Source organism: Onychostruthus taczanowskii, unplaced genomic scaffold (genome assembly GCF_017590055.1).
Source record: "Onychostruthus taczanowskii isolate IOZ18803 unplaced genomic scaffold, ASM1759005v1 scaffold4, whole genome shotgun sequence".
Classification (NCBI taxonomy): Eukaryota; Metazoa; Chordata; class Aves; order Passeriformes; family Passeridae; genus Onychostruthus; species Onychostruthus taczanowskii.
The window spans coordinates 8,495,969-8,517,614 of NW_024501459.1; the positions used below are offsets into that span (position 1 = coordinate 8,495,969).

Consider the following 21,646-nt stretch of genomic DNA (forward strand, 5'->3'; position numbering starts at 1 on the left):
TTGACCTGCCTAAAACTGGTAATAGAGTATTAATTATTTCATTATAGGAAGACAGTACTGAAATGATCAGTATTTCGGGTTGCCTGCAGATCAAACCACTCCATGTGAAAACTGAAATTGTTTCTTAAATGGAATTCCCAAGATACATATCAAAGTACTATGTCTTCCTCCAAATCCTATAAATAGCTTTTTCTGTCATACCTTCCAGGACGGACAGAGATCTCCCCTCCCTTCCCTCAAACCCTCTTCAACACAGTGTCAAGAAGGTGGACAAAAAGCGCCTATTTTTGGGAGTCCAAGAGCAAGCTGATAATGGCACTAGGCCTTTAGGGTGTTTTGTTCTGTTTAAATCCAGCTAACATAAAGAAAAATGGTATTGGAAGAATGCAGATGCAAGTGCAAGCACAACATAGCATCGAAGCCTGAATTTTACCTGTGTACATTCTCCCCATTGTGAAATATCACTAGTGTTCCATCCCTTTAAAAACTCCTGAGCTCAGACTTTAGCACAGGCCTTCAGTAAAAGTTTATTCACACATCTGCACAACTGCTGGTTCTTGCTGGGGTTATTTACACCTTTTCATTATACTTAGTTTCCTCTGTCTGTACAATTATAGCTCACACAGCTATGGCACAGGGACAGAAAAGAGCAAAGTTCTGTACAGATTTAAGAAAATCACTGCTGTGGTCTTCATTTAGCATTTATATAACAGAAAATAATTGCTGTACAGACAAAAAAAAGAATCTCAGGAGTATATGTGAACACTTCCACTTGCTTTCCATTCCAACATATTACACTGTTGCAACTTTATGTTTACAGGTATCAAAGGAGTAACCAAGGAAGAAGTTAATTTAAGAAGAAGCATTCCAAACAAACAGCAGTTACGTTTTGAGTATGATAACTGTTGATCAAATTCTGTATAAATCCTCCTCACTGTCCTCTACAAAATCTTGAAAGCCTCTAATCAAGTGAAATGCTTCCTTGGTACGAGAAGTCATACCTCATTACCTTTGAAACAAAGGAGGAGTAACCTTTGAATCATGTAGAGAAATATTTACATATACATACACACAAAATCAAAACTCGGAAATCACAAACACTGACTTTGGTAGCGTGCTTCAACTTTAGATGACACTAACTTCTTTGAAGAGTGCTAATACAGGAAAGGAACAATATCTGTTTGTTACTTCCCATGCCTTATTTTCTGATACACTACAGATTCGCAGCAAATCCTGTCCCAAGTGCTTAGCTACTTGTATATCTGCACTTCAGAAGTCATTATGTCTCATGCTCCTTATTGGTTTTCTTTTAATCTTTGAAGCCATCTCCTCTTTTATTCTCAGTTTTCCTTTTAGCCATTTTTAGATGACACTAATACTAGAACTACAGGTTCTCCCCAGCCCTATTCACAATATATCATTCAGGAATATGCAGCTGGTGTAAATTTAGAAACCTGAATGCACAACCTGTCTTGGTTCAGTCAAACTTAGTACCTGCTCTTTCAGTTTACTAGATATGACATTTTCAAATACAGAATCACTGGCAAATCTATACAAAAGCAGAAACTACTCTAGTGGCCTTATTCTGCTTAAAATTAATTCAGAATAATACTGCTTAAAATAAAATCAGAATAATGCAATCCAGTGGGGTTTTATAACTGGATTTTTCATAACAATCCTTCTATTTGCTAAACCAAGTTGAGACTACTGTCAAGTTGCTTCACTTCTTGAGGAGTGGTGACACACATATAGGTCACACATTACCAAGGATAACTGAACTACAGTCATTCTTAATAGCATTTATTTTCTAACATGTGGCTGAAAAGCTCACTTCCTACAGCAGTAAATCCTCTGCTTCCCCCATTACTATATGGGTCATCCTTTATGAAATCTATAGCAAACTCCCAGCGACATCCAAATTTGCATTTTTTCTTAGATCAATATCAAAGATTGGAAATAGACTATTTATTTATATCTTTAAACGGTTACAAGAGGATAGCCATGTGTATTTAGTTTAATCAAGCAGGGCATACCTTTCAAATACCTTGTGCCACCCTTTGGTGCCTCCTCCCAAAACCTCTGTGAATTGGTTTCATGCTCAGAACTGGTGGTACAAGTCGCTGAAAAGGTCCATTATGATAAAAGCAGCTTGGTTGCTTACCAAATAGTCACCTAATCAGACTAGAAAAGGATCTTGCCTAGAGAGACAGTTTTCCAATGTGCTTTAATCCAGTCTATCTGAGGATGACGACCAAAAAAAGTGGTTCCTCCTATTCCACTGTCTGTGCATATCTGCGCTTTCCTTACACAATAGCTACCAAGGCACTGCATTTAAATAGCCTGACATTTTTAGTTTTCATTAGGTCAGAGCGCTATTTCAACTCACTGTAGATCTACATGACCCTGAGTTGCCATACCTCACGTGCATCACATGTTTTGGGAAGGAAAAGCTGGAACAGAATTGTCCATTGCAGTGTACACCAAAAAATACACTGGAATAAATATACTGCAAAAATTCTATAAAGTCTACCCACTATGTTTCATCAACCTCAGTGCTATTTTTGTAATGAAGTAAAGTTCTGACAGGACAATAATGTTTCTTTATCACATAAAGGGGAGAAAGCCTGCAGCTGCTGTATATTCTTCTTCATATCCACAATGTGTATAGTTTTTCTAACTCTTCTTTCTCATGTCATGTATCAAAACATTTGTGAGTCACGTAAATTCTGTTTCTATAGGCTACAACCCCAGCAACAACTATTCAAATGGAAACAGGCAGCACATTTTGAAAACAGCATTAACTAACTTCACTCGAATATTTTTATTACTTTTTTGTAATTCTTGCCGCTCAAAGAAAGAAGGTAGCACACGTGTGCTATGCACACAAATGAGTCAACTACTACTCAGAACAAAGAAAGACTATTCAGCAAGAAAAATTTATAATGATGTTCAGTGTTCTGAACAGCAAAAAAACAGTTACTACTAAACATCCCTTTCCTCCTGGCTGCATTACCTATCTATATAAAGCCAGTACAACTGTCTTGCACACCTGCTATAGAATTGCAGAGGGATTTTACTAGTTAAAATGTAACAAAGTAAAATCAGATTCAGAACAAAAATATTGATATTTTTAACTTAAATTTTAAAAGACTTTTTCAAAAAATCCCACAACATGGATGAGTTCCTACACCTGATTTTACCATGTGGTGAAGGGTAGGATGGGGAAGAAAACAAATGCTTTACCCAGTATTACTGCTACTGCTAGGGAAGTATGGGTTGGAATCCAACAGATTGGAATAACAGAACAGAAAATGAAATTCAACATGGCAACGTGAAAATGTGTGTTGAGGGAGGTAATTTATTCTTTAGTAAAGAATATGAGAGGAAAAAATACTGCAGAGAAACATCAAAATAAGACAGACTTCCTGCAAGAGTTTGATCAAAGGGCACACTACAATTATTTAGGTCCAAATAAGTACAATTTAAAGAAAAAGCCATTTCACCAAGTGCAACAGTATACAGATCAGTATACAAAAAGATTCTTACCAGTATCTCTCATGAAAATAGCACATGCTGCTCTAAGAAAAGCATTGCAAGTCTTTGGAGACAAACAGACAAAACAAAACCTAAACAAACCATAAAAAGCAGCTTCTGTGCCTCAGGAATTGATTTTTCAAATACTCTTGCAAAGAAGCATAACTGCCATTTAAGCAGCACATAACAAGGTAAATGAAACTAACTTCAAATGATAAATTCTGTAACATAGTGATTATAATCAGCATAATGCTTGTCAGAAGTGAGACTTAATTTACACCATCTCTGTCAATGCAACCCGACATTACAAAGCACTCTGTGTGAATTCCTGCAAACACTTGTAACCCCCCTAAAAAGAGCTGGGAATCTACTAATTGAATTAAGTTTCAAATTTAAGGGAGGGGGCCAAGGTTAAGCCTCAAAGGATGACAGAATTTAATGGTCTGAAGTAATACGTAACTCCACCAGTCTCTATAGAATAGTTCATGCCAGATAAGGGGACTCAACCCAACTCCTGTTTACCTGAGTCAACTGATGGCACACATTATTTTGTCAGCATATTCATCAAAGAGAAAAGAGAGTGAAAAATCAGGACAGACAGAAATTCTCAACAGTGTATCCTGCAGAGAGACTAAGTACATACAGTCCTCCTATCAATTTTCTCAAGCATTCATTACTTCACTTGATTATTTGTTCCAGTCAGGAGAGCTGTAGCTTGTGCTGCATGCCAGAGCAGGGCTGCAGACACTCCCTGGGCATGGTGGGTTTATGCTTCCTCCAAGCCACAAGGAAACCAGTAGCTCTGTTGTTTGAAATTGTGAAGCATGCTTGCCTATTTCTAGAGAACGTGAGTCATCAGTAATTCTGGATTTGCCACAGCAGATTGATATGTTGCCCTGTGAAATTTCAAAAAGTCAAAATCGAGCCTCAGTTCTTCTTCTGCAAACTTAAAGCAACGTAACTGACTAAGTGTAACGTTTCTGGTGAAATCCATCAGATAGGGAATGTAGTATCATGTCATACAAAGAAAACAAGCTTGTGGTAATGCATGTTGTGACTTTTCGTATCAAGTTTGGCTTCCTCTCTTTCCATTCCTTTAACTGAACAACTTAGTTTCCTTCACTCTTAGAATCAGAAACTCAAGCACATTCCTCTACTTGGAAAAGGGTGGGTTTCTGTCAAAAATAAGAATAATTAAAAAAAAAAAAATATATATATATATATATATATGTATGTATGATGTAACTGTCAGACCAGTCTCTTGGCAATTTAGTGGATGCTGTGGTACCATCGACCTAAAACAGATGTTTAGGGGTTTCCCAAAATATATTAGTTTTTGTTGTGCTCTCCCAATATTTAGAAATACCTTTTCCTTCGACCACATTTACCAGGCTTACTTTAGTAGTATCACGTTCAAAGCACCACCAGGCTTCTCCTACAGGGTACTCTCCCAGGAGTGGCTGCCCAAAGGTGGCGGTGTTCCGGACTATCCAATATATTTTCTCATTCTCTTGATAAAGGATCAATTGGGAGAGGTTAACACAATTATAGTTTAGGTTGGGGTGGACGCTCAGCAAGGAACTTACTTCTTTCTCATAGAGAGGTTGGTAGCACTCACTGCAAGGCTCTCCTGGGCTCTTCAGGTAGAAACAAACTTTGCAGACAGAAAATTACATTTGAAGCAGGGACAGCATTTTTAATCAATTCATTTTTACCTGCCTGATAAGCTTATCTGAAATGAAATACATCTAGAACAAAATCCCGTGATTTGTATCTCATCTGAAGGGACACAATGAACTTCTCTCTGAAGAGCATCTTTAAGTTTGACCTTTAAGTTCAAAGCAGGCAAACATGAACAGTCTAACTCAAAAAACATCGAAGACCTGATAGTATGACATTATCTCACCCCTCTGCAATGTAATTGCTAGATTCTTCCACCATATCCATCCCCGTAAGAGAAATTTCTGCACACTCACTTGAAGTCAAGCAATGCAATAAATAGAAGCCTTAACAGAAACATCTCTTAAGTATCTAACTCTTAAAACGAAATTACCATTTTAACTGTTTGCATTTACAACTGAAAAAGTATCCCAAATATTCAACAGGACCTACATTTAGAAACACACAATGTTGCATTCCAGCTAGGATGATGCAGTTTGATATATATGACGTTTCTCCCTGCACGCTGTCTGCCTGACCTCTTGTAAATGCAACCTGTCACTGCAATTACGAGCTGGGGAAGCCGAGGTGCAGATGGACCAGGATGTCTGCTTCAGAATTTGCCCAAGCATTCTCCAAAGCCAACAGAGCTGAACAATAATTATGGAATACAGGAGCTCAGATCCATATGAAGGCCTCTAATCTTAAGCATTTTACTCTTTAACTGTGTCCTGCTTCAAGAGGTTATGCTCTCATGACAGCATGAAAAACATAGTAACAGAAGTAGCAAAAAACATGAATTTAAGTCACAAAGTCAGTTTCTCAATTTCGCCTCAGGACAAATACCCTCATATTTTAATGACAGTATAACAATTGTATACATGAAGTGTTGTAGTTACATAAACTCATAGAAACTCAAAAGAAATAAAAACTATTTTTACTTAAGTACTTGGGTTCTTTGTGCATCAAAATTTTAAGGCCTAACCAAACCTAACTTGGAAAGATCAAGCTAAAGTATATTTTGCAACAGTTGAGCTCTCCTTGTATTATACAAGCATTCTGTTCTTCCTGCTTCAGATATAACACAGCTTTTTACACCTACATGCAAAATTTAATTCTAGAATGAGTGTATCTTCAGTCTATGATGCCATTTCCAGAACATCAGTATTTCCAATCTTCATTTCATGTCATAAGTCACGGATTTGTATGCAGTAGCTCCAATCCATTTAATTAAGAAGAAATTTTTTTCTTTGTAGCTAACCATGCATTTTCATACATAAATTAAAAAATGGCTATAGTTTTGAACTTTTGTACTACCCAGCTCAAAAGCTTTTTCACCATAAAGTGCAGACATAGTAGAAAAATAAATTTCAAACAAGAGGAATGAAGGCATTGAATAAAGTTTGATGGACAATGAATGTTTCATGAAACACATAACCAAATCAGTGTCCAAAGATGCAAACAAAAACAAATCAACCCTATACCAGATTTTTAAGTAAAGCTCGTGAGACCTTTTAGAACTGGGGAACAAACTCAGAAATTAAATCTAAAAATATGTGACTGTATTGGACAGAAAGATACAAGAACAGCAAGTTTTTCTTAAACCCTTGATATCCAGTCTTCATTTTGGTTCCAGGAATGGCCAATAGCATATGCTCAAGTAAATGCAGATCACAAAAGCAGGGCAGGAATGCTGCAGTAGTTTCCTCCTACCAGTATTTAGCCATCTGCGGCTTACACTCTTCCTGTGCAGAGACTGTTCCTCCAGGTTTGACAACCCTTGTTAAATTTTCACTTAATCACTTTTCAAATCATTTTAACTTTTGGGATGAATGCAATTACAAGCTGCAGGAAAGAATTTTTTTTTTGCTTTACTTAGATACGCTGGGTTCTTTACAAGACCTCTCTATCTGCATTATGAGAAATTACAATTAATTACTCTCTCTTCATGTCTATGCCATTTACAATTTTAAAAAATTCCTTTACTTCCATCTCTCATTTTTTTCCCTTCAGGGAACAACAAGCAGTCTGCTTTATCACCTCTGCAAGACATTCCACACTTTCAATCATCTTTGCTGACTTCTGCATCAAGAAGGCAGCAGAGAGCAAAACTGCACATGGAACATGTAGTATCTTTACAAAGCAGCCTAACAATTTCATTTTTTCTCTGTGTTGTTTTCATATTTGTCTTTTTGACAACAGAATAAATATTTTGATGGAATCAGTCACAGTAATTCAATGCCATGCACCCTCTTGAAGGATGTAAGTCTTATTTAGAGCCCATGTTTGTGCACCCAGTTTCGACCAGTCTCCTCCTCCATATAGGTCAGTTTGCATTTGGCAGAACCCAAACAGTGCCCTTTGATCAAGGAGTGGGTCAGAACAGCACAACTGCTGCCTTAGGCAGGTTGTTTTCACTCTGTTAAGTGTTTTCCTTAACTAACTTTTGTAACCTCACCACTCACCCCCAAACACCACAAACCTCTACAGAACTGAAATACCTCATTGTAGGGAAAACAGGTTATGTAATCCTTGAGAGCTCAGAACCTTCAGGAACCTTGGATGAGCAACCTGGTTGAGGCTCAGTGTTAAACTGCACTAGCTCACACTTATCTATACACTCAACGACTCTGCCCTGCACATCTGGGATGGCAGGTTTCCCCTCAGAAAAGTCCACACCGATTCTTCCTCACCACAGCACACACATCCATTCTGTTCTCCATATGCTTTATTCTTTGCTACAGTTCAGACGTGCCAGGCTGAAGCTCTCAAGATTTCTTCATCCCTCATATCCTCGGTGCCTTGAAAAAAAAACCCCACCAACCACTGGCTCTAGTTACATTCAGCACCTCCCATTCCTTTGTTAGCAATTAATTAAATTTAAATCTTACATGCTCTATTAAACAATCCAGCAATTTCAGATTTGTGGCCCTTCAAAAACTCCTAATCCTAGCAAGTTAATAGGAGCTTTAGTTTAGACTTAAAATTGAGATTTTTTTTTCCCCCAAGTCATTCAATTTAATCCCTCTACAGAAAACTTCCTCAGCTTCCACAAACACCAAAAAAAAATCTTCTTCAGTACCTTGTATTCCCCAAATAAATTTGTAATACTGTTATCACTTACAAGCAAAATGGATATGGGTGTGTTTTCTTTGCTATTAGCTCACACCAGCTTTATCACAAAGCTTTGAGGAGCTTTTATCAATTGCTGATATGCACTAACTGTTAGCAAAACACCTGACAAACAATCAGCTCTAAGCACTTTGCTCCTCTTTCTGATCCCTCAACCTGGTGTTAGTGTTTTTGACTCAAAAAAACCATGGTCTTTAGTGAGTTTTTTCATGACTGCTATAAAGCTGATTTTGATACTACGTTTGAGCATACAGTAATGGGATTGCTCACTTTTACAGGTGAGCTCTTCAATTGCTACATCTTAAACCAATTCCTGGGTACTACTGAAGAAGGACACGAGAGCTGCTCAGTACATCTTAACTCAGTGTTACCTGTCAATGCAGTTGAATTTATTTACCCACTATAACTAAGTTTTCTGTCAAGTACAGCAAATGAAACATTCCTACCTTCATAATTAATGCTATGGAATTAAGAATTTTCCAAAAATTATCCCTTCACATTCCTGGCCTAAGACAGCAGCCTCATTTTAAAACAACTGTTACTTTTTCAGCTGACTATTTTTAAAGACTTCGGGCATTTACATATAAGCGTATATATTCCTTTTTGATAGAGTTACCTATTGATGAAACTATTTCTTGAGACTTCTGTTATTTTCTACTGCGCTCTATTTGACATTTGCTTGGATGGTGACAAATGAAGACTGAAATAAATGTTTTATTAATGCTCTGTATTTATTCTGGCAAAGACAGGCTGCTGCTGCAGAACAAGACTGTCATTATGTTTCTCAGTCTTGTTTCTGGATCATTTGGCAGCATGAACAAAAGCTACATGTCCCGTCTTCACACAGCTCACCTCTTCAGTAGACTTCATCATGTAACATGATCCTTTGAACATTCCTTTTTCTTTAAAATTTTTTTCAGCAGTAAGCACACATGCAAAGCAGTGATAATACATCCTTAGTCCATACTTTTTTCAAGTATAGCCAGCTACTACAACTACTGTCGTACACAAGTTTCACAGATTACCCAAGGCAATAAAAGTAATTACACCTCTGCTGTGCCCTCCATAAACTTAAGTATACAACATATTAAAGAGTTGTAATATACATACAGAACAGACTCACAAAATAAAAGAAATCCTGGAATAAAATTATTATTATAAGCCAGTCACATGAGCATCTTCATCTCAAAACAGGTATTTATTTTGACTGCTAGAATATTTTAAAAATAAAATCCAGATTTAAAGCTGATCAAACTATGGGTAGTAACCCTTCCTACATCCTGCAAAAAGGGAAGATTCAGGCTTTTTAATTATCCTCCTGACAACATGGACAATCATTTCCTGTAACATTTTCAATGTGTATAAGGTCTATTTCTCTTCTGTGAAATGACCAGAACCACGATTTGTCAAAAACAAGATACAGCCAATGACAGTGAGGTCTTGTGCAGTGTCAAGGTTTATGAATCAAATAAAAAGATCCCTTCATAATATGGGGAAAATCTACATTTTATTTTTAACCTTGCTGTAGATATTTGAGTGCAATTATTTTTTCCCCTTTTGGAAATGGGTAGTTTAAACTGTAATTTAAAAGTTGAAGATTACTAACCTTTATTTCAGACTTAAATAGAAGCTAATTTTAAGTCCATGATACCAAGAAAAATTGCAACCAAAAAAAACCCCAAAACAAACCCCCAATATATCCCCATTAAGTAGCCTGCTCACTACAGTAACTTCAAAAGTAACAAAACACATGACACTACAAGACTCTTATTCATTTCAGGCACTAAAACTTTAAAAGGTCACATGCAAGTCTATACATGAATTATACTACTGGTAACCTTCTAATTAAAAGAGCACTAAACCATTTCCCTCCCACAGTAGCTCTAAATTGTAAGAAAATCATTATCTTTTCCAGCTACAACATCATGGCCAGAAGACTACAATTTAGTGATTGTTTACATAACTCATAGTTATATTTGATGGAGGTAACAAAAAAGGATAACAATAAAGTATGGACTTCAGTTTATTTTTATGTCTGTGGTATGCCCCACAAAAAGGTTACACCATATCAAGTTGGTAATTTTCACCCAAGCGAAAACTTGAACTTGTATTTGAAAGCTCAAACTTTAAATCAGAAGTCCTGACATGAGCTCTTTTCAACAAAGCATTCAAGGTGACCATACTGTTACTGAAGTCCTGCTTTCTTCATTAAGTGCTGATATAGGAAGCAGGTCAGACTAGGATATTTAAATAACATAAGAAATGAGAAGAGTATTATTGAAAACTCCAGTGTGATTGCCTTCAGTACAGCACATATACATTAATTATTAATACAATGAAATCTTAATTTTCCATGTTCTTTACATTTATTTACCATTTATTTTTCATCCAGTAATGTTTTTTAGAAGTTCAGACTGCATAAATTAAGACAATTACTCATATGACAACTATTCTTTTCTCAGATGCCCATAAGGCAGCAAGTGGAAGGCTACACAGTACTATTAACTCTACTCGAGTATTATTAACCCTAACTCACGTTGCCAACCATGCTACAAGAAAGTACTTCTTTTACCACTGCTTACCAAACTCTGAAGAATTTCAGGCATTCAGTTCCATATTTACTGGATCCACCACATCCATATTTCTAAATACAGTATTATTAAAAAATGTATTTGCATTGACTACGCAAATTCTTTTAATTTAACAATACAGCTAAATTTATAGTTTTTTAACCACATGTCCTAAAGTGCTCCTAAAGAGCAAGTAGGAAAGGCACAAGATCAGTGAAGGAGAAAGTGTAAGTAATTACTGTTAAGTAGAAACTGTTACAGACTATAGCAGTCAATCAAAGAAATTGCCACCTGCATCAAGCTCATCACTGGAAGGCCCGGAGAGCAATCAAGCAGACAGCAGCTTCAGCTTGCACGTGATAACAAGGTGAACAAGGAAAGAATGGTCTAAGCGCTGTCTTTCCTTCAATATGAAAGGATGCTAATAATTTGAACATGGATTTTGTTCTGAGCAAGACTCGGGGATGGAGGTCAAACTTAGGTGCAGAGAGGAAGAGAAAAGGAGCTAAGATACAACCTGAAGCTTCTCCAAACATCACTACCACAGACTATATATTCCACAGTGCTAGGTACAAATTTAAAGAAGCAAACTACTTATCTTTCCAACAAAATTTCTAAGCTTTTAACATCTATTTATATGCATAATCACATAAAATCAGGTTTCATGTCTTAAACCACAAGTGAAGAACATCCACGTGTCTCATTTTGATGCAGGTGAAAAAAATTTTAATCACACTTCTCAGACATTCAGTTTTTGTCCAGCTTTCAAACTTCCATGCAAATACAGCTGCTCTATTCTAGCAATTTTACTTAAGGTTATAAAGCTCTGTCTCTATTTCAGAATAATGGAAAGAAAGGTTAATTTATTCCTATCCACTTTCCTACACTCCACATAAGACCCACGCCAGCTATTTTGCACACATCACAGTCCATCAGCCAAATTAAGCAAGCCAAATTAAGCAAGCCAAATTAAGACTCTGCCTTTTCTAGCTTTCCTGAGTTGCAGAAAGAACTCTGTGACTTCATACTGGCTGCTGCATTCTCAGTCCAGGTAACAGTACCACCCAGACAGCCCTTTACAGACACTGCTAACACGTGCAAGGTCACTTCCCAGGCATGCAGCAGTGTGTCAGTTTTACACACAACAGAACCACACCTTTGCAAAAAATACCTTCACTTGGAAGGACATTCCCCTTATTCTTACAACCTGCATTAAAAGTACACTGCTCTGTGCAAGTACATCTGCGTCAATTCGTAGCACAGTTTGAAAACTAAAATATGATGGGAAGCCACCAAAGAAATCATACCAGTGGCACACTTATTTTTAATTTACAGATTTCAAACTCTGAAAGTCCACCTCATACTACTCAACTGGACAGCTTAGACTATAGTACAAAATGCTTTCTAGTATCTTCAGTAAACCTCAACAATTTTATCACAATTTCAAAGTCTAAAAATATCTCCTCTCTCATTTCTCTCAAACTGCAAAGCTGCACACTGCAATGTTGAAGGATGTTGGTCATTCAAACCAACTGCAGTGCAAGCTGACACCTGGGGGTGACTTCAAGTGAAATAAAAAAAAAAAGGAGTGAAACATTCCTGGATCCAGCACTGGCCAAAAGATCTTAATGTAAAATATTTACAAACCTAATTACACTTTTATTTTTAACTGAAAAGTAGGAATAACATTACAAACCCTGTTGAGATTATTAGAACAGTAAGTGCTAAAGGCAGTATGTGTAGAACTGCTGTTATTAATGGATGATCTTCTTGAAATTTATCTCCCTCTATGTTTGAGTAGACAAAAAAAAGAGGGCTTGAATAAACCCATTTATCCCAAGGGCAAGTAACTTCAATTCTCTTTAAAATCTAATTTTTCTAACATAAGAAATACATTAAATGAAAAAACCTGAAGACCACTGAATAGCAGACATAAACCATTTGAACAAAAACAAGTAATAAACAGCACAACATCAGTAACTATGCAATCTTGTACCACATGAGTATATATGATAGAGTACCAGAAACAGAGGGACAGAAAAAAGAAAAATTAAACCTTCTGAAAGTCATTAAAAAAAAAAAAACAACAAAAAACCAAAAAGAGAAGTCCAAAGCAATCATGCCCTAAATGTTTTATTAAAAGATACCTTTGGTTTTGGAAAAAATGTAGCTATGCTATTAAACTGTTTATACAATTCTAAAATAAAAAGCATGGACTTAAGACAAAAAACCCCATCCATGCATGACAGAACAGCTCTAAGTTGTATAAGGTACAGAATTACTACAACCTCCACATTCCCTAACCCAGCTTTTAAGCTGTTCTTGACCACAGCATCATAACAAGAGCTCAGCTTCCTCAAGACTTCAAATTATTTTATAAGTTCATGCCTCCCAACTAAAATCTCAATCTACTAATACATTTAAAAATTCAAATTAAAGAAAACCAGCAAACACCACCAAATCCAGAAACCACTGAAGAAACCCAAGCAAAATTAACACCAAGAAGAATACCTAAAAGCTAAGACCAAGGGTAGACTAGAAAGAAGCAACATAAAAAACAAGAGTAGGGAAAAATAACAAACCAAACTAACCAAGCAAAAATCACAAAATAACCCCTCACACCAAAATCTGTTAGTATTTATCAATGCAAATTAAATGTTATCAACCATTTTTCTACTAGCATGGCAATTTTTACTTCTAATCATTTGAAGTTAAGAACTGAAGAACATAAAAGTTAAAGACTAGTAAGTGGTGAAAATGCCTTATAATCTACCCCCAAACTTTAAAACTGGTAATGACCTGCCTTTTCTGAAAACGATTTAAAAATCATTCTCAGATCCTTGCTGATGGCCAATTTTGTTCTCACTGACATATGTATCAGTCACTCCACTACTTTGCCTGGGATCAACATTAAGCCAATACACCAGTAATTACCTAGGTCATCCTGGTAACCATGCTGGCACAGAAAGCAGATGTCTTCCAGTCCTTTGGAATTCTCTCAGTGTCCCAAGATTGATTAGAAATCAATAAGGGAATTGGGCCAGGTATTTCAAACTCTTGGGGCTTGACAGACCTATTTTTAGTGTCTCTTTACATTTATACTGAAAATGGAAAGCATCATATAACAAGTATTATCTACCTTATCCCTTGGATTTTTTTTAACACTCCCCTGCATTCCATTACTTATATAATAAGTATCTATAAATTATGAGCTGGGTGGTAGTGATTGGTAGGTTTGGGGTTTTGTGTTTTCTACTTCATTTCTGGTTACCACATAAAGTGCTTTTCATAGAAACACCAGCTACTATTTGTTCACTTATCCTTGTATATTGTCTTTCCATAAAATCCCAGAGAAGCATTTTATGTTCTCCCTGGTTGTTTGGAGACCTCTTGTATGTGATTTTTCTTAAAGGTCTATTTTGCCTAGGTATAACTTATAGTTTCTCCTACTACTTACTTACAGGAAAGAACTACAGGCCAAATGAACTATGCACAGAATACTTCTTGGTCTGTATGCATCTGACTAGCACAGCTACTACACATTATTTCTGTCTTTTAAACACACACAGTAAAGGTCTGCCTCCTTTACAGATAAAAATTACCAAACTTCTTACTCAGCTGTATTTCCATAATATTTCCCTCCTTCCTTGAAATCTGCAGAGCTGGTATGTGTAGTAGACAGAAATAATGTGTGTTGCCTCCTTTACAAATAAAAATTATCAAACTTCTTACTCAGCTGTATTTCCATAATATTTCCCTCCTTCCTTGAAATCTGCAGAGCTGTTTCCCAAGTCCCTTCAGCCTATAAAGCTCAACTGACAGTAGCTATCTTTCATGGACCAGAGTATTTTCTCCCTGCAAACCATCAATTTACACAACACACAGGAAAGCTTTCCAGCTGGATACAGAAAACCCAAAACTCTTTTCCCCTGCCTATTCGAGTCCCTGATCTACCCTAGCTATCGCAGAATAGAGTAAGAGTCATGGATAAGTTTGCAGGTCTTGCTTCCTAAGCTCCTGGCAACATTCAAAGTACAAACTAATCAGCAACCTGATAGAAGTATCAACACCAATCAAACCCCCAAAATGACAGCTAGGCACCCCCCCACCCCAAGAAAGGAAAGCCTTACTCATCTTTGCAAGCCCATGATTAGATGTCTGCCAAGAACAGGAGAGACTGACTAGAACACCAATGGTTGATGCCTCCCTCATTATAAACACCCATTAACACCAAAATCCTTTCTGACAACTGCACAAGTTTACATATTTAGAAAATCTTACCAAAATGCTATCTCAATACTGAGTGCTTTCTGAAGGATTCTAGAAAAAGTCGGGAATGTACAACTGATGTCAACAGGCTTTTTTTCATTTGTATATGAAGAAGACACAAAAGAACAGGCACAGTTGTCATCCTGAATGAATGACACAGTGGTTAGCTGGAAACATGAACCAAGAGAACAAAGGAAAATATTACAATCACAACAGTTAAACACTAGAAAAGGGTATAGGAAGAAAAATCAACTAGACCAAAGCCCCACAAGACAGTAAAGATAGTTCTTACAAGAAACAGATGCATTCTGGTCACAAGGCAACAACTTCTCATTTTAAGCTTCAAAATTCTAATTAAAGCTCTAAAATATGCAGCAGAATACAAGTATTTAAAAGCTGTCCTGTGTCACAAAGATATGTTGAAGTCTTTGAAGATTAAATTTTAAAAGATAGTGAAAATCAATGTTAAAACTTTCAAAATATTAAAGGCTTTAACTGAACACATATTTCAGGATAAAGTCAAAAGAAATACCATTTTAAACTTCCAAGACAAAACCCAAGCATGTGATATTCATTCTCCATTAACATTTTTCTGACCTAGATACAATCCACCATGTTTTCTAGAAAAGTGTTTTTGCATATATCCTGCCAACGACCCCTTTCTAAAAAGAGATTAAATCTCATCAGCACTGTCATTCTGCACAGCCAAGATCTGATTGCATCTGAAACAACAAAATAGCAAAACTCACACAACTTTCCTTAAATTAGCTCCATAACCTCTACATAAACAATCAAATGCTGCAGGCAACCTGGAAAACAGTTTATAGGGCCAACCAAACCTTACTGTTACCAAGCCAAGTTTTAAATCTTTGCAAAAGTAGATCTTAACCACACTGAAAACCTGCTAGTTAAAGCCCAAGCTTGGTAAAGGAGAGAAGATCAGCTGCAATCTTCAGGGGTTTTGGTTTAAAAAAAAAAACCAAAACAAAACAAACACATACATCTTGGTTTCTACTAGCATGAAATCTCCATTTATCCTCCTTGCTGACAAACAAGTGTTTCAGAAGGAGAAATACAACCAGAAAAACATTTTTATGGACAACAGTGACTTGTAGATTGTGAAAATAAAAGCCTATAGCACATGAAGACAACACACAATATTGCAATACCAATCTCTTTTGTATCCAGCAAAGAAAAAAATCCAAAAATCCTGCCCTTCATTTTCTAAAAAAGGACAACTAGTTTTCATGAAAAATAGAAGGCAGCCTACAAAAAACAGCACTATCCAAAATACAGACAGGAATTTAGCTCTTCCACAACTTCTCCAGTAAAATTAATTTCAGTGCAGTAAGACAATTATGGTCTTTAAAATGCATTTTTAACTGTTCATTATAATATAGGAAGGTATTTTCCAATGCACCCAGAGTTTCCAACACATATACAATATCTATTAACCACACTCATTCTCATGCATCAAGATTGCTTCATTATGCAAAGGACACAAAATGAAACTAGGAAAGGTAAAAAGGGAGACACAAAAACTTAATTAAGTGAGAGGTCATTTTCAGACCTGCACAGATAAACCTTCACACCTCTAGGTTAGTTCTACTCCAAGCATTACCTGTTTCCAGAGAAAACAAGTGCTAACTATAGCCCACTGCTCCATCATCACAAACTGAACAGAGATGCTACTTTCACACTGTGTGAGACCACTACATCATTCAGCGGGATCCTTGCATGACTGACTAAAATAAATTATACAAGGAGCACTAAAGAACCTTTTACAACTAAGTTTTGGCCCTCTTCAGTTGGTAGCTCCAGAACTCCAGGCAGCATATGCATACTTTTCTTTAAAGTACGTACTAGGGACATATCCATATCATTTCATTTCACTTGTGGCTTAGAGTTTTATGGAACAGCTGTTTGACTCCTGATTTGCAGTTGAACTAGCAGACTTTATGCAAGCAGGGCATTCTGCTTTGCCCAGCTTAGTGCTCTGAAACCACCTTTTCAGGCAGACAAATACATGCTCCAGATTTTGACACGAAGCACTAACAGGTCTTTGTTCAGTCTATTAAAAACTTTATGTTCAGATGAGGATATTTTTTTTCCCCCAAGACCTTTCATTGTTTATGCAAACACAGTATTTTTACAGTAAGGTTTCCTAGACTGTAGCATGGCTGAAAAGCAATACAGAAACAGCAGTGGAGGTAACTCACTGGAAAAGGAGCTTCTAAATCCAATAATCCTTCTGACAGCTTGCTGCCTCATGCCTTCTGCAAGTGGACAATTTCAAGGATAAACTCATTCCTTACACAGATTAAGAGTTGTTGCTATGGAAGTAAACAATACAAAGCTCTAAATTAACTGTACTTCATTAGCTGACTAAAGAAATCTTATGTTTTCCACATAGAGAGAAAACCTCTCAGAAAGGACAAAGTTAAATCAAACTCAACTGTCCTGTACAAACCCAGACACAACCTGGCGAATCATCAAATACAGGATGCTACAAGTATCAGGCTTAATTTCATCCCTGTTAAAAAGCTAAAGAACATCTATAATTCAGGTTGTGTTACTTAATTAATATTTTGCTTTCGTATCTTCTAATCACCAGAAAAAATGGTCATACTAGAAGGATGCCATCTTAACACCTGTTCAGAGGTCGAGCTGCCACAGTCTGGAATGCTGCAAGGTTTTTCTCCCTAAGACTCACAAATTAAAAATAGATGATGTATAATCTTAATGGAATGCAACACATTTGCAAGAAAATATATGGGGATTAAAAATGACAAAGGGAGGGCATTAAATATTCTTAAAATACTGCTTGTTAAATTCAAACTAAAAAGCAGAGCTACTGTTAGTTTGCCTGTTGTACAGGGATACAGTATTTCTGATAATTTTTATCAAACACTTCAATAACAGATCATTTTATACAAATAATATAAAACAATGTAAATAGTGGCTTTAGAAAATGAAATAAAAAAGCCTGAATTAGTAACAACTACTAGTTAGAATACCTGACCTATTATTAGCAGTAAATAAAAAGCAACATTTTACTGCTCTCATACAGCTGGCAAAAAGGTCTTAATGGAGCACACAGATAACTTCAGTGAAGACTAATCAAATATTCACACTGAAAAAAAAAAGACTTTGATTTGGAAGATATGGATTTGGAGGCACGGAAGTACTGCCATGATTTTTAAAAGCCACTTTTTATTTAACTAAATTTTAAAAAATCCAGTAAAGCCATGAAGTTAGACTTTGCCAGACTTAGCACCAAACTGAATACAATTCTAATTTACAATTTTACTAATGTTTTATCATGAATGTTGCTGCTCTTCAAAATAAAGCAGTAAGAAGTCCATACCCCCTGCTTAAGATGGCAAAGAAGCACCCAGCTGTAGTCTCAACAGATGAGGAGCTAAAGGGACAGAGCACAACACATGCATCCTATTTCAAACACTGCTACAAAAACCACAGCTCAGCTTTAACAGCCAGTTGGACTGTATGTGAAATACGGATGATAGGTACTTTTCTCCAAAAATTTTCTTACAGATAGACACGAGCACTACTCTGCTCAGGAGTTACATATTGCCACTTCTGACCACACACAAAACCAGACAATGGAGCATGCTAAATTTACAATACAACTGTATTTTGCTGTGCTGTAACCAAAAGAAGTTTCAATAAGCCTCTACAGTAGTTAACATCATGTCTGGTATTTTTCAAGTTCATGAAAGCCCTGTATATACATAAGGTAGTACACACAACCTTCCATTTCTTCTTTCCTGCCTTAATGGGTTTTATACCCACACCACATTGTTTTCCTATTTAAGCCCAAATTAGATGCACAGGAGAAGGATTCAATAAAACCGTAGGATAGAAACCACTGGGATGTGTGCTTGAGGGTCTTCTCAAACAAATCAGTTTTCATGACACAAGAGGCAGACTGTACAGTCTAGAGGGCTTGCTTTATAATCTGCAGAACACAATGGAGACAAGCTTGGAGGGATCTGGATGATACTTAAGATAGATTAAGCTACTGAAATAAAGTATGGCAGAAACACAACATCAATACCAGTGTCTAATTCTATGGATGACATACAGATTGGACAGAAATTCAGTTTAACAATAAAAAAACATTTATTGGTTTTATTTCTAACTTGAATGCACAGTCTAAAGTCAACAGAAGGGCTAAAGGGTTATAAATCTAATCTCATCTGCATAAATCGTAAGATAAAATAAAAAACCTGTTTCTCATTGATTTTAATTAAGAAGAACTAAATAGCTGAAGTACAGTTATTTCTGCCCCTCCCTCTGTCTGGATCTTTCACAGAAAAAGAAATCAATAAAAGAATGGGGTTTTTTTATGAAAAAAATAAGCACTAACATATAAATTGATAGAATGACAAGAGAACAACTTCAAATTACTTATTTTTAAAACAAGCAAGCTTTAATTTAACATTATCAAACAAATCCATTTAAACAGACATTACTGTACAAAATCAAGATAATTATCCCAAAACAGAAACGATTACACTAGAAAGGGAGGGACATAATGCATCTACATATTACTTAAATGAAATAGGTTTTTCTCCAGAAGTCTTTCAGTAAGTATGTCAGTATTTTGCCACATAGGTTCAAGGCCCGCCTGTACTCATCATGTCAGAATCGTGAAGCCCAAGTTGTCCTTTTAAGCTGCCTGCAACTGGATGCCTACATGTGCTTTGTACTATCCAGCACCGGTACTTCCCTCACGCTTCCAGGCGAGGCGGCGCTGACACAGCTGCACTACAAACCCAACACCCCTCCTTCGGCCCGAAGAAGTAAACGTTCCCACATCCTGGGAATCCAACAACATGGGGGTTGGACTAGATGATCTCCAGAGGTCCCTTCCAACCCTAACAACTCTGCGGTTCTGTCATCATCCATGGCCGCTCCAGCTGCGCTATGCATGAAGGAAGCTCTCCTACCCATCAGCTGTTTCTGCACCAGGAACAACTCGCCTAAGGCTCTCCCTCGCACATCTCCCCGGACCATCCTCTCCCTTCTCCAGCCCTCCTCCCGGCTCCGAAGAGCCACCAGCTCCAGACATGGCCCGGTGTCATTGTCTCTCGCTCTTCGCCACCCCCTCTTCCTCACCCGTCCCTCCGCCCTCACCGCTGCCTGTCACCTGCTCCCTCCCCACCGGCCGTCTGCTTCCAGGTCAGCTCAGCTCAGCTCCGTGGCTGCCTATTCATCCTGAGAGCGGGGAGGAGGAGGGAAGGAGGAGGAGGCGAAGAGCCCGGCGGGCGCCGCAGCGCCCTCGCCGCTGCTGTCAGCACGGGGCCGCTCCCGGCGAGGGGCGATGCTCGCCCGCAGCCCAGGGCGCCCACACCTCCGGGGGGCTGTGCTGCACCACCCAAACCTGTGCCACGGCTCAGCCCACAACCGCGCCGCCCCCGACCCTTCCCTGCCGGGCAGCCCCTCTGCCTCATTCCCTCAGAAGCCCCACAGCCCCCCCACAACACAAACACACACAGGGAAAGGGGGCCCCGAAGCGCACCCCGACCTCTGGCCGCCCCTTCCCTGCCCGCCCGAGCTGCGCCTCACCTAATGCCACCTCGCAGGCTTTGCGCAGCTGGGAGTGATGCGCCTTCTTCACCTCCTTGTCGGCCAGGATCTTCTCCAGGGCCCGGGTCAGAAACATGTTTTTCGTCTTCTTCCCTTCATACATGGGCGCGATCGAGCCGTGAGAGGAGGAGGAGGAGGGTGGAGCGGGGAAGTGAGAACGGGGCACCGGCCTCTCCCAGCGGGAGCGCTGCCAGGGGCCGCGGCGGCCGCGGGGGAAGGGCTCCCTCGCAGGGCGTCCCGACACCCGCTCGGCGGCTCCCCCGGGGGAGGCTGGGGTGGGCCCGGGCGGCGCCGACAGCCAACCCCCGCGGCTGAGGGAAGACGAACCTTCTCCTCCCTTCTCCTCCCGCCCCCGATGCGTGTGTGCGCGGACGGCGCCCGTCAGTCCCCGAGCCGCCCCCGGCCCGCGCCCGCCTCCATCAGCACCGGCGGCGGCGGCCGCAGCAACAACCTGCCCTCGCCATGTTGGAAGGAAGCGACGTCAGGGCCGCAGCCGGAGCGGGAGGAAGCGGCGGCCGTGTCCCGGGAGGCAGGGCGGGCGGAGGGAAGCGGGAGGGCGGGGGGCAGTCGCCTTCTGCCCGCCCCGCGACTGCGTTACAGGTGGAGCGGAGCCGCTGAAGGCAGCGAAGAGGGACCCACGGAGATGGCCGCTGCCACCTGGGAGCTGGATGAGGAGGAGGGGCAGGACTTCCCTTCCGGGCCACCAGCGCTAGGAGGTGGAGGAGGAGAAGGAGGAGGAGGAAGGCTCTCCCGGGATGCGCCACCTGCTCCTAAAGGGCGGGCTTCGCCGGGGCTGGGGCAGGGAGTCTCCCTGGGAGAGGAGCTGCCTTCTTTCACGAGAAACACCCGGGGCTCCGGCTCATGGGGAG

At 39.0% G+C, this 21,646-nt stretch overlaps 1 protein-coding gene across 1 annotated transcript in view; it reads right to left on the bottom strand.

The window, feature by feature from the left end:
• The window catches only part of ARFGEF1 (ADP ribosylation factor guanine nucleotide exchange factor 1), an 84,880-nt gene extending 64,000 nt beyond the window's left edge, over window positions 1-20,880 (bottom strand). The window contains exon 1 of the mRNA XM_041412686.1: window positions 20,757-20,880. Within this exon, the coding sequence (XP_041268620.1) occupies window positions 20,757-20,880 (124 nt within the window). The remainder of the gene's footprint in view (window positions 1-20,756) is intronic.
• Window positions 20,881-21,646: the final 766 nt, after the last annotated feature.